At 55.6% G+C, this 12,394-nt stretch overlaps 1 protein-coding gene across 1 annotated transcript; it reads left to right on the top strand.

The window, feature by feature from the left end:
• Window positions 1-1,083: 1,083 nt before the first annotated feature.
• LOC147573980 (polyunsaturated fatty acid (12S)/(13S)-lipoxygenase, epidermal-type-like) lies at window positions 1,084-7,020 on the top strand (the record flags this gene model as incomplete). The annotated part of the gene is given in 14 exon segments (XM_086686531.1): window positions 1,084-1,260; window positions 1,508-1,608; window positions 1,610-1,698; window positions 1,844-1,925; window positions 2,007-2,127; window positions 2,220-2,322; window positions 2,466-2,547; window positions 2,549-2,605; window positions 3,484-3,675; window positions 3,756-3,991; window positions 5,452-5,655; window positions 5,763-5,985; window positions 6,373-6,475; window positions 6,581-7,020. Coding segments are annotated over 14 exon segments (2,163 nt in total), but the record flags the coding sequence as incomplete, so codon positions are not given.
• Window positions 7,021-12,394: the final 5,374 nt, after the last annotated feature.

Consider the following 12,394-nt stretch of genomic DNA (forward strand, 5'->3'; position numbering starts at 1 on the left):
GAGGGAGACACAGAATCCGAAGCAGCTCCAGGCTCTGAGCTGTCAGCACAGAGCCCGACGCGGGGCTCGAACCCACACACCGTGAGATCGTGACCTGAACCGAAGTCGGATGCTCAACCAACTGAGCCACCCAGGCGCCCCTGGAGGCATATTTTAAGAGAGAAACCCGTGTTTGCTATTGGTCTGGAGGCCTTGGGATTGGAGGGATCTTACTGGAGCCTTTCGGATCTAGTAAAGAGTTCCCGGAAGGCCTGAAAGAATCTTAATATATTTGAACCTGGGGGAAGATGGGGCCATTGCCAACTCCTCCGTCCTGAAAGGGTACGGCGGAGGGCATCAGAGCCCCGTGGCCCCACATGAAGGGCAGAAGCCCAGGGACCACGGGTTTCTCTTCCAGGCCAAACGGTGGCACATGTAGCTGAAAACGGCGTCGGGATATTGCACTGAGGAAAGCTGGCTGCTGTCCTAGCAGTTCTTTCGACAGCACCAGCCGGCAGCTGAGCACTGCTCCAAGAGCCAAGCTCTGGGCCTGCAGACCATCCTACCCGCACGAGCAACAGGTAGTGGGAGGCACAGGAGCCTCTGACGAGCGGCTTCACCGGAATTTCCTCATTCCGTCCCGGCCCCCGTCGGAGGATGGAGGAGAACCCAGAGTCCAAAGGCAGGGAGAGTGATACCGCAGGTGAGTTTTGAGTGATTATACGTGGCGTGTAACTTGTGCTCGGGGCGGGGGCGGGGGGGCAACTGGGATGTGACCCCTAGGGATCTGGAAGCCGAGTTGGCGGAGGGAACACGTTGCCAGAGAGCAAGAAGCTTCTTCCCGAAATGGAGGTCGAGGCTCTGGAGGGGAACGGTAGGTGGGAGGTGGAGACCCTGGGAACAGGACCACCCGGTTTAATTTAGTGATTAGAAGGAGGCAAGACAGCTGTAGGTGTGAGGAAACCTGTAAAGATCTGGAGGGTCACCGAATTTCGTCTTTTCCCTACAATAACCTTTCGTTTTGAGCTCCCTGGCATCCCTCCCCCACCACCTCGCAGGGACACAGGTCTGGGGGTGGGGAGCGGCTGGACCTTGGGTCTGTTTAATCGCGGCTCTCCCCCCAGGTGCCCTCCAGGTCCGGGCGCGACGGGCAAGTACGCTATCCGCGTGGTCACCAGGGACTCGCTCCTGGCGGGTTCCAGAAACCTGGTGCAGCTGTGGCTCGTGGGCGAACACGGGGAGGCCGACCTGGGCAAGAAGCTGTGGCCCGTGCACAGTGAGGTCGGTGCGCAGCCCGCGGGGCACCGGGGGTCCGGGGGAGGAGGCCGGGCGGTTGGGGGGGTCCCCGGAAAGGGGCCGGGCGGTGGTGGGGGGGGGGGACACGGCGGGGGGACCGGGCGGGCGTCCGGAGCCCGGTGCCCTGCAGTCCTGCGCGGTCTGTCCGGGTCGGCTCGGAGGGAAGGTGGGCCGTCTCCCCGGCGCAAGACCCGCAAGCCCGGGTCCGAGCCCGCTCCCGGTCCCGCCGCAGACGGAGTTCTAGGTCAGCGCCCCCGTGCACCTGGGGCGCCTCCTGCTGGCGAAGCCGCGCAAAATCCTGCTGGACGACGCCAGGTTCTGCGAACGGATCTCCGCGCGGCCCCGGGACCCAGGGCGAGGCCCGCTTCCCCTGCTACCGCCGGGTGCGGGGCGACCAGGTCGTCTGCCTGCCCGAGGGCACCGGTGAGGGTGTGGGGTGCGGCGCGCGGGGCTGGAGGAAGCGGGGGGTGGGGGTGGGGTCGCCGTGACGCCGGAGAGGGGACAGGCGGAAGGGCGGGGCCGGCGCGACCCAGGTCCAGGGAGGCCTGTGCTCGTGCCCGGCCCCCAGCCCGGACCTTGAGCGACGACCACCAGGACTTCCTTAAGGCGCAGCGGGAGCAGGAACTCCAGGAGAGAGAGAAGGTGTACCGGTGAGCCCCCACCCCCATCCCCTACCGAGGCCAAGGAACCCCCAGCCCCCGCTGATCCCCGATTCCGTGTCCTTCCTCCAGGTGGGGCTCCCGGAAAGACGGCTCAATCCTGCCGGTGGCCGGGAGGACGCAGTGTGACCTCCCCAGGAACAAGAGATTCCCGGAGGATAAGGATTTCGACTTCAGGGTCTCCCCGGCGAAAGCGCCAGCGCCCGGGGGAGGGTGGGCACCTGCTCCCCGGGACGCAAAGCAGGGGCCCTTCCTGGTCTCCCGGCACCGCCATTCTTTCCGCAGGCTGGAGGGCTTGGCCTCAAGGGTTCCCTGGACCTCACACATCCAGTTAAAAGACCGGAAGACTTCAAAAGAGTATCCCCGCGCGCAAGGACTCCCCTGGCTGGTCAGTTGCCGCAAGGTCCCCAGACCTGTGTGCACCTTTCCACCCCAGGGCTCTGAAAGAAGACGGGGAGACCGGAGGGAGGGGGTACGCTAGCGGATCAGGAGCTCGGGGCTCCCCGCAGGCTTCCGGACGGGTGTCTTTAGAGCGGGTTCGAAGTTCAGGGAAGGAGGACGCCTTCTTTGGGTACCAGCTCCTCAAGGGCGCAAACCCCACGCTCCTGAGGCGGCACCAGCCTCCCAGCGCGGCTGCTGGTGCCTCCGGGGTCGGAAGAGCCCGAACCCCGGTGAGCTCCCTGTGCTCACCCCCAGCCCCCAGCCGCCGCCCCTCCCTCAGTTCTCCCACCAACCTCTTTAATCTATACCCTCCTCCGTCTGCACTCAGGGTTTCTCCGCGGCCGCGGGGGTGTCCTGTTCGTTGCAGGGTCCGGGCACTGCAGAATCAGGTGCTAGCAGCATCCTTCACCCCGGCTCGACGACCCCAAATGACTCCAGACACTGCCGAACATCCTCTGGGGCGGGAGTGGGGACGAAAGTCCCCCTGGTCAAGAAGCGCGGAGCTGACGTCTGCCCCTGGCATCCCTGTCTTTTCTTGCCCGTCTTCTTCCTTCGTTAGATGCGTCTCAGGCTTCAGGAAAAGCCGGAGGGAAAGGGAGGGAAAGGGAGACGGAACAAAGCCCTGGAGAGAGCTGGAGCAATGGGCTTTTTGGAGGGGAGCAAAAAGGGACTATTTTTTAAGAATTCTTTTAATGTTTATTTTTGAGACAGAGACGGAGTGTGGGTGGGGGATAAGCAGAGAGAGACGGAGACACAGAATCCGAAGCAGGCTCCAGGCTCCAGGCTCCGAGCTGTCAGCACAGAGCCTGACGTGGGGCTCAAACCCAAAAACCTTAAGGTCATGACCTGACTTGAAGTCAGGCGCTTAACCGACTGAGCCCCCGGGCGCCCCATAAAGGAACTATTTTGTGCTAAGTTTGGCTAAAACCTGGAGGGGGGTTGATAGGACTTTGGTTGTGGGGGCAGACGGTGTGGTGGAAAACCAGGATGTTCACTTCAGGGGTCTCCAACTCTGATGGGGGGGGGGGGGACACTGGGCGTGGAAGCCTTGCGTCCGGGGGGGGGGGGGGCTTTGGCTGTGGGGAAAGGGAGGGGTGTCGGAGGGGAGAGGAAGGAAGCCCGTTGCCAATGAAATAAAGGCGGTCCGGAACCGACCCCAAGCCCTTGATCTATCCCTGCTCCCCACCCCGCAGGCTGGATCTCTGTCTGAAGCCGACTTCTCCCTGCTGGCTGGGGTCAAGCCGAACGTCGTCTTAAGACAACAGGGTGTGGCGGCCCCTCTGGTCGTGCTGACGCCCCAGCTCGACCGAGACTCTTGCCCACCGTCGCCCAGCGAGTCTTTCACAGACACGGATCTCCTTTAGGGGCTCCGACGCACAGGCCCCGAGGCCCCACTCTCTCTCCTGCTCTGGCTTCAGCCACCGTGCCACGGATGCCCCCGCCTCCACTGTTCCTGCCCTCCGGTCCCCGCGTGGCCTGGCTGCTGGCCAAGACCTGGGTCCGCGGCTCCCACCTCCAGCTGTCCCAGCTACAGTCACACCTGCTGCGGGGACCCTTGATGGCCGAGGTGACCTCTGTGGCCACAGTGAGGACCCTGCCCGGCCCGCACCCTACCTGCAAGCTATTTCGGCATCTCTCCTGAGTACGGCACTCAGGAAGCATCTCTGTGGAGTCTGAGTTCGTGGCAGGTGAGGTCAGTAGCGATCTTAGCTTCTGTGCACGCACACGCACAGCGTGTTACAGAACCACCACACCCGGGGCTGGGGAAAGCGTTTTACAAGGGCGTTGGGGAAATCTGGAGTGAGGAGGTTGCCAGGGGATGATGAGGGCTGGGGCGTTCCAGTGAGAGATGTCTGCGGGGGGCGGTGGGATACGTCACCCACGGCTGACATTAGGGGCGACCGAGGAGCAGGGTGTGGGTGACCGCAGTGTCAGGTGGGAGAAAAGGGAGGTGAGAACAGATGACAGGAAGCTGTGCTGCTCGGTGCACGGAAGAATCAAGCTTCGGCCCTTATAAATCGAGAGGAAGGAGTGAGGTAAGAAAAGGAGCAAGGAAGGGACGCCCACCGGGGTGGGAGGGGGACCGAAGGCACGATGTCGCGGCGGCCAAGAGGAGAGAGCGTTTCAAGAGGGAGGCGTGATCACCTGTGTTAGATGCTGCTGCAAAGCCAACGAAATGACGGAGGAGCCACCTTCGGGCACTCAGCACGGGGGCCACGGCCGATGCGCCACGTCCCAGGGGAAGGGCAGGCAGTACAGGCCCGCTCTTGTAAGACGACTCACTGTGGGAGGGAAGTGAGAATCGAGGACGCTGCTCGAAAGGGGGGGGGGCGGTGAGGTCAGGGCTTTCTCTCAGGGTGTCCAGGATTAAGTGTGTGTGTGTGAGAGAGAGAGACAGGCAGGCAGAAGGGGGAGGAGGTAGAAGATGGGGAAAGGGAAGGAGGGAGGGAGAGACGGAGAGGGAGGGGAGGGGAGGGACTGGGGAAAGAGAGGGAGATGGGGGAGGGGAAAGGAGGGAGGGGGAGGAGAGAAGAAGGAAGGGGAGGGAAGGGAAGGAGGGGGGAAAGCGGGGGAAGGGGACGGGGTGGGGGGGAGAAAGGGAGAGGGAAGGGGAGGAGGAGGGAGGAGAAGGGCAGGGGAGGGTGAAGAAGAGAGAGGGAGAGGGACAGATTGCAGGAGTGACGTCCCAGGGAAGGCCGTAGAGAAGGAGAGACTGGCTTCTGGCGGGAGCAGAGATACTTTCCTGGAGCAGAGACAGAGGCAAGAGGTAGAGTTCTGTGCGTGGGAAACGTGAACTTTCGTGGCGTGAGACGAGGGTTCCCGGAATTCTTAAAAATTACATGAGACCGTGCACACGGGTGAACTTCTAAAACCCCTGACCTCGGGAGGCCTCGGGAAGACGGCCCCGCACCGCGCTTTTCCCCGATCTTAGCCTGACTGGACCCAATCCCAGGGGAGTCTGTGATTTTCAGGGAGGCCCGTCCTGTCCCTTCTTCTCTATCCCCGGCCCTTGAATTTCCTCTCCCCGCGGTGGGTCCTGGGGTCCCTGCTAACGGCCCCGCTTCTCTCTTCCCCAATCAGCTCCTGATCCCCTCGCGCCACACCACGGACATCAACAGCCTGGCCCGGGAGAGTCTTGTCTCCACACGGGGGATTTCTGGTCTGGTATGGAGAGCCACGGGCAAAGAGGGAAGTCCCAAGGGTCGCTGGCTGACCCTGTCCTCCACGAAGGCCTCTCCCTGGTCGGCCTCGCACCTGAGTCGGTCTTCTCCTTCAAGGGGCCCCGAGCAGGCCCACCGACCCGGAATCTGACCCTGACCTCCCTGCCCTCTGACGCGGCTCACCCTGGTGTGTCCGCGGGGGTCCTCGGGCAGTGAGCACCGGGAGCGGGGCCACGTGGACGACATTCTCCCGAGGGCCACGGCTTGCCTGACCCACCACTCCACTCCCTCGGCCCTCCTGACGGCCTGGCCCGGCCGACGGCGGGCTCTTCTCTCTGTGGCCGGACGCCCTTGGGCTGCGGGGACTCGTCAGCCGGTGAGGGGGACCCAGAGGTGCGGGCCTGGTGCGGAGAGATCATGGGGACCGGGCTACAGGGAGCCCCGGACCGGGGGTGAGCACAGACCCTCCCTGCCCACCCGTGTGTCAGGAAGCCGCGCCCTCTCACAACGTCATAGCCCACCCCTCCCCACCCCGGCTTCCCTGAGGATCCCGGGAGCCCCTCCGGGGCTTCCAGAAATCCCAGCGATCCCTCCCGACGCTCCCGCCCCTTCTGCCTCGCCCTCCCGTACAGCCTTCCCTGCCCTCACGCACTCGGGGCTGCTTCTGGAACCAGACACGTTCCTCTCGGGGGCATAAACGTCTGAGTACACGCCATGCGGGAGCCGTGGACTCCAGGGGCCATGAGCACAGACGGCTCTTCTCCGTGTCTCCAGGTACCTTTCACCAAGGTCTCTCGTGTCCTGCGCTCGAAGCCTCGCTTGTCTTTCGTGTCACCCGGGTTCCCCGTCTCCTTAGACTCCCGGGCTCAGCTCTGCCACTTTGTCACCGTGTGTATCTTCACGTGCACCGGTCCGCATGCTTCTGCCCACCTGGGCCAGGTAACCCGCTGTGGTCAGACCCCAGGGGCTCCTGGGCCGTAGAAGACGGGGAAGCGAACGCGTGGCTCGCCAGCCTGGGTTCCTAAGCGGCTCCCGCGCTCGCAGCCGGACGGGTATTGCTGGGTCCCTAATGGCCCGCGCACCACGCGGAGGCCCCCGCCCGTCTCCAAGGATGCGACAGAGAAAGACACAGTGGTCTCCTTGCTCCACGCCCACCGGGCCCGTAAGCAGAGCACCTTCATAGAGTTCCGTGGCGGATGCCAGCCCGTCACGGTTGGAGGCAGATGCCCAGGTCCCGGGGAGGACCGGCTTGGAGGGGCGGTGCCCTTGTTGGCCGAGGGGCCCCGGGGCCGAGCCACCTCTCTCCCCTCCTCTCAGGTGGCCTTGGGGCATCATGAGGAGAAGTATTTCTCAGGCCTGGAGCCCCAGGCGGTGCTGGAACAGTTCCAGGAGGAACTGGGCCCAGTGTGGAGCCCAAGGCGGGACTTGAACTCATGACCCTGAGATCAAGACCTGAGCTGAGATCAAGAGTCCCATGCTTTTTTTTTTTTTTTTAATGTCTACTTTGAGAGAGAGAAAGAGCACCAGCAGGGGAGGGGCAGAGAGAGAGGGAGACACAGAATCCGAAGCAGGCTCCAGGCTCCGAGCTGTCAGCACAGAGCCCGACGCGGGGCTCGAACCCACAAACTGTGAGATCATGACCTGAGCCGAAGTCGGACGCTCAACCGACTGAGCCACCCTTCTTTTGTCTTTTAGATGCCACATATGAGTGAACTCTTATGGTAAATTTGTCTTTTTCTGTCTGGCTTAATTCATTTAGCACCATACCCTATAGGTCTATCATGTTGCAAATGACAAGATTATATTCTTTTTTTATGGCCGAGTGAGGGTAATTCTGCTTTAAATTTTTTGTAGAAACCATGCTGTTTCCCACAGCGGCTGCACCATTAGTCATCCCCACTAAAGTGCAGGGTTCTGGCTTCTCCACATCCTCGCCAACACTTGTTTCCTGTTCTCTGGGTGGTAACCATCCCGATGGGTGTGGGGCGGGGTCTCGTTGTAGTTGTGATTTGCATCTCCCTAAGGATGAGTGATGCGAGCACCTTTTCAGGTGTCCGTTGGGCACTCCTAGATCTTCTCTGGAGAAGTGTGTTCAAGCCCTTTGTCCATTTTTGAGTTGGGTCGCTTGCTTTTTGTTGTTTTTGAGTTTTAAGAGTTCTCTCTTAAAGTGGATATTAACCACTCATCAGATACATGATTTACAAATATTTTCTCCCACTTGGTTGCCTTTTTATTCCGTAGATAATGTCTTTTGATGTACAAAATTAAAAAATTTTCTTGATGGATATCAAAAATTTGTTTCTTCCTTTGTGACCTGTGCCTTTGGAGTCATAGCCAAGAAATGATTGCCCAATCCAATATCACAAAGATTTTGCCCTATGTTTTCTCTTAAGAGTTTTATTGGGGCGTCTGGGTGGCTCAGTCGGTTGAGCATCCGACTTTGGCTCAGGTCATGATCTCGCGGTCTGTGCGTTCGAGCCCCGCGTCGGGCTCTGTGCTGACAGCTCGGAGCCCGGAGCCTGCTTCAGATTCTGTGCCTCCCTCTCTCTCTGCCCCTCCCCTGCTCATGCTCTATCTGTCAAAAATAAATAAGCATTAAAAAGAAAAAAAGAGTTTTATTGTTTTAGGTCTTACATTTCGGTTTTTGGTCTTTTTTTGTTTTTTTTTTTTAGAGTGTGCTCAAATAGGGGAGAGGGGCAGAGGGAGGGATGGAGAGAGAGAGAGAGGGAGAGAGAGAGAGAATCTCAAGCAGGCTCCTTGCTCAACACAGAGCCCAACATGGGGCTTGATCCCACAACTCTGGGATCATGACCTGACCTGAAATCAAGAGTGGGACGTTCAACCGACCGAGCCACCCAGGCGCCCCAGTTTTTGTTCTATTTTTCAGAAATTTTTTGCATATGGTGTTAAGTAAGTGTCCAAATTCATTTTTTTGTGTGTAGATATCTAGTTTTTCCAAGCAAATTTGTTCAAAAGGCTGTCCTTTCCCCATTGAATGGTCTTGGCACCCTTGTCCAAAACCATCTGAACATGTATGTGAGGGGTTATTTCTGGGGTCTCTATTCTACTTCATTGGTCTCTATGACTGTCCTCCTGCCAGTAACCATACTGTTTTGATTACGTAACTTTGTGGTAAGTTTTGAAATCAGATAGTGTGAGTCTTCCAATTTTGTTCCTTTTCAGGATTGTTTTGGCTATTCAGTGTCCCCCTAGAGTCTACATGAAATTTTAGGGTGGATGTTTCTATTTCTGCGAAAAACATTATTTGGGTTTTGATGGGGATTGCACTGAATCATAGATTGCTTTGGGCAGTATGGACATTTTAACAGTATTAATTTTGCCAATTTCCATTTTTTTGTGTGTGTCTTTGTCAATTTCTTTCATCAGTGGCTTAGAGTTTTCAGTGTACAGGTCTTCCTTAAGTTTATTCCTAGATATTTTTTTTGATGCAGCATATATTTAAAATTTTTTAGTGTTTGTCTATTTTTGAGAGAGAGCGAGAGAGAGCGCGCGCGCGCGTGTGTGCATGAGTGGGGGAGGGGCAGAGAGAGAGGGAGACACAGAATCCGAAGCAGGCTCCAGGCTCCAAGCTGTCAGCACAGAGCCCGACGCGGGGCTCAAACCCACAGACCATGAGATCGTGACCTGAGCTGAAGTTGGTTGCCCAACCGACCAAGCCTCCCGGGCACCCCACTTTGCACCATATATAAAAATTAACTCAGAACGGATCAATACCAAAATATAAGAGCTAAAACTATACAACTTTTACAATAAAATATAGGGGGTAAATTCATGTCACTTGACTTGGCAATGATTTCTTGGATGTGAGACCAAAAGCATAGGATACAAAAGAAAACAATGGGTAAATCAGACTACATCAAGATTTAAAACGTCTGCATCAAACGGCACCATGAAGAGAGAGGAAAGGCGGTCCACAGAACGGGAGAGAATATTCACAAATTGTACCTCTAATAAGGGGTTAATATCTGGATTATACGAAGAGCTCCTAAAACTCCCCAACAACCAAAGCAAACAACCTGACTTTAAAATGAATGAAGGGCCTCAGCAGACATTTATTTCTTCCAGAAAGACGTACAGATGGCAACACTCAACATCACCAATCATTAGGGAGAAGCGAATCAAAATCAAGTGAGCTATCATCTCACACCCATTAAGATGGCTACTATTAATAATACGAGAAAATAAAAAGTGTTGGCAAGGATGTGGAGACATTGAAAGCCTTGTGCTCTGCTGGTGGGAATGTCAAATGGTGTAGCCGCTATGGAAGACAGTATGGTGGTTCCCCAAAAAAATTCAAAGTAGGATGAATTCCCATTGGATCCAGCGATCCCTCTTCCGGGCATATGACCCCAAAGACTTGAAAGGGACTCACACGGTTATGTGTCCACTCATATTCAGAGCAGACTTCTTTCCAACAGCCAAAGGTGAGAGCAATCCGAGTGTCCACTGGGAGATGAACAGATACGCCAAATGTGATCTCTACACACAACGGAGTACCAGTCAGCCTTAAAAAGGAAGGGAATGCTGACAAATGACACAATGTAGATGAGCCTTGAGGACAAGGTATGCTAAGTGAAGTGAGCCCGTCACAAAGAACAAATGATGTTTCCGTTTATATGAAGTACCAAGAATTGTCAAAATCATGGAGGCAGAAAGAGTGGTGGTTGCCAGGGTCCGGGGGGTGGGGGGAGAGTTTCGTTTAACGGGTGCAAAATTTCAGTTGTAGAAGATGAAAAACGTGCACAGATGGGGGCGCCAGAATGAAAATACTTAATACCACCGAATCATACACTAAAACAGGGCTAAATGGTAACTTTTATGTCACAAACATTTTACCACAATTAGAAACAAAACAAAACATTCATTACTTTGTAAAAGAAACTTAAACAGTAATAAATTAGACACAAGAATACAATACATTAAAATGAAGTGGGGAAAAACAATAAAAAAGAAAATTATTGGGGCGCCTGGGTGGCTCAGTCGGCTAAGCGTCTGACTTCTGCTCAGGTCATGATCTCACGGTCTGTGAGTTCGAGCCCCATGTCGGGCCCTGTGCTGACAGCTCAGAGCCTGGAGCCTGCTTCGGATTCTGGGTCTCCTCCTCTCTGCCTCTCCCCCTGCTGGTGCTCTTTCTATCTCTTTCAAAAATAAATTTTCGGGGCGCCTGGGTGGCTCAATTGGTTGAGCGTCCGACTTTGGCTCGGGTCATGAACTCGCAGTTGACGAGTTCAAGCCCCGCGTTGGTCTCTGTGCTGACAGCTCAGAGCCTGGAGCCTGCTTCCAATTCTGTGTCTCCCTCTCTCTCTCTGCCCCTCCCCTGTTCATGCTCTAGCCCTCTCTCTCTCTCTCTCTCTCTCAAAAATAAACATTAAAAAACACTTTAAGGGGCGCCTGGGTGGCGCAGTCAGTTAAGCGTCCGACTTCAGCCAGGTCACGATCTCGCGGTCCGTGAGTTCGAGCCCCGCGTCGGGCTCTGGGCTGATGGCTCAGAGCCTGGAGCCTGTTTCCGATTCTGTGTCTCCCTCTCTCTGCCCCTCCCCCGTTCATGCTCTGTCTCTCTCTGTCCCAAAAATAAATAAATGTTGAAAAAAAAATTAAAAAAAAAAGCTTTAAAAAAGGAAATTACTTATTATCTATTACATAGCCATTTAAACCTATTATATCCATAATAGCTCAGAAATAAGATTCTATGAAGCATGATTCAGTATAATTACAACAGATCGCGAGTACATTTTCCTTTACAGAACACTCAGAATTTAGAACTGTGAATCAGGCTTATGTTGACTAACTTTAAAGGATGATTTTTTGGGGGTATTTACTTGAAAAACATAAGTAACGGGGAAACCCATTGAAACCCAAGACCTTGTGGCACGTGCCGGCCTCCGACCAGCGTATTTTATGACTGCAAGTTGGGTGGTGCAGGGATACGCGTTGGATATTCTCATATTAGTCTTCTAGGAATTGGTTAATCAGGATAGGAACTCAAAACAGGCCAGATTTTGGAGGGGCTTGAAGAAGCAGGTGGAGGTGTGCAGGCAAGTACCTCCTCTGCTCCCTGAGCCCCCGGGGGGCTCCAAACGGACAATGGAGAATGGCCTGAGGTCAACGACCTTCAACAGGGGCCTCTCGGGGCAGCCCAGGCAAAACAGAAAAGGTCAAAGCATCACAGGGTTTGACGACCACGATCGCTCAGAAAATCCTTGGGATTTAAGGATCAACAGGTCATAGAGAAGCTTTAGGGGACGTTTCCTGGAGTCCTAAGGACAGAAACCAACACCCACAAGGACAGAGAGAGGACGATGCTGTTTTACTGCCACTGGAAAACGGAGCACAGACACTTCTTCTTGGAGAGCATTGGCGGGGCTTGAATCTTGTCACCAGAGACGCAATCTGTCCACACCGCCAACCGCTGGCAAGGAGATTATGGCAAAGAACTGACCCGTCAACGGTCACTCAAGGTCTCTGCCCTTGCTTTGTGTTGCTCAGACACGAATGGTCAGAAGAACAGTATCCCGCATAAAATGAAATAGGAAGAATGCTTAGTTTCCGGTAACAACCGAAGTGAATGGAGAACAAGGGAGCATCGTGAGAGGGGACAGAGGAGAGAGAGAGAGAGAGAGAGAAAGAGAGAGAGAGAGGCTGAAGCAACATGGCTCCTGTGTGTGTGTGTGTGTGTGTGTGTGTGTGTGTGTTTGAGGATGGCGGTTAATGGGAATAAAGGCAACAGAGTGAAATTCCTGGTGTCGGGAAGTCACAAAACGTTTAACAATATGAATGTCCTGCAGCAGGTGTGACAATCTTGGTTGTGTTGAGGGATGACAATCTCCCCTCCATCAC

The sequence above is a fragment of the Puma concolor genome, chromosome E1, assembly GCF_028749965.1.
Source record: "Puma concolor isolate L17-30 chromosome E1, mPumCon1.1.hap2, whole genome shotgun sequence".
NCBI classification, from domain to species: domain Eukaryota; kingdom Metazoa; phylum Chordata; class Mammalia; order Carnivora; family Felidae; genus Puma; species Puma concolor.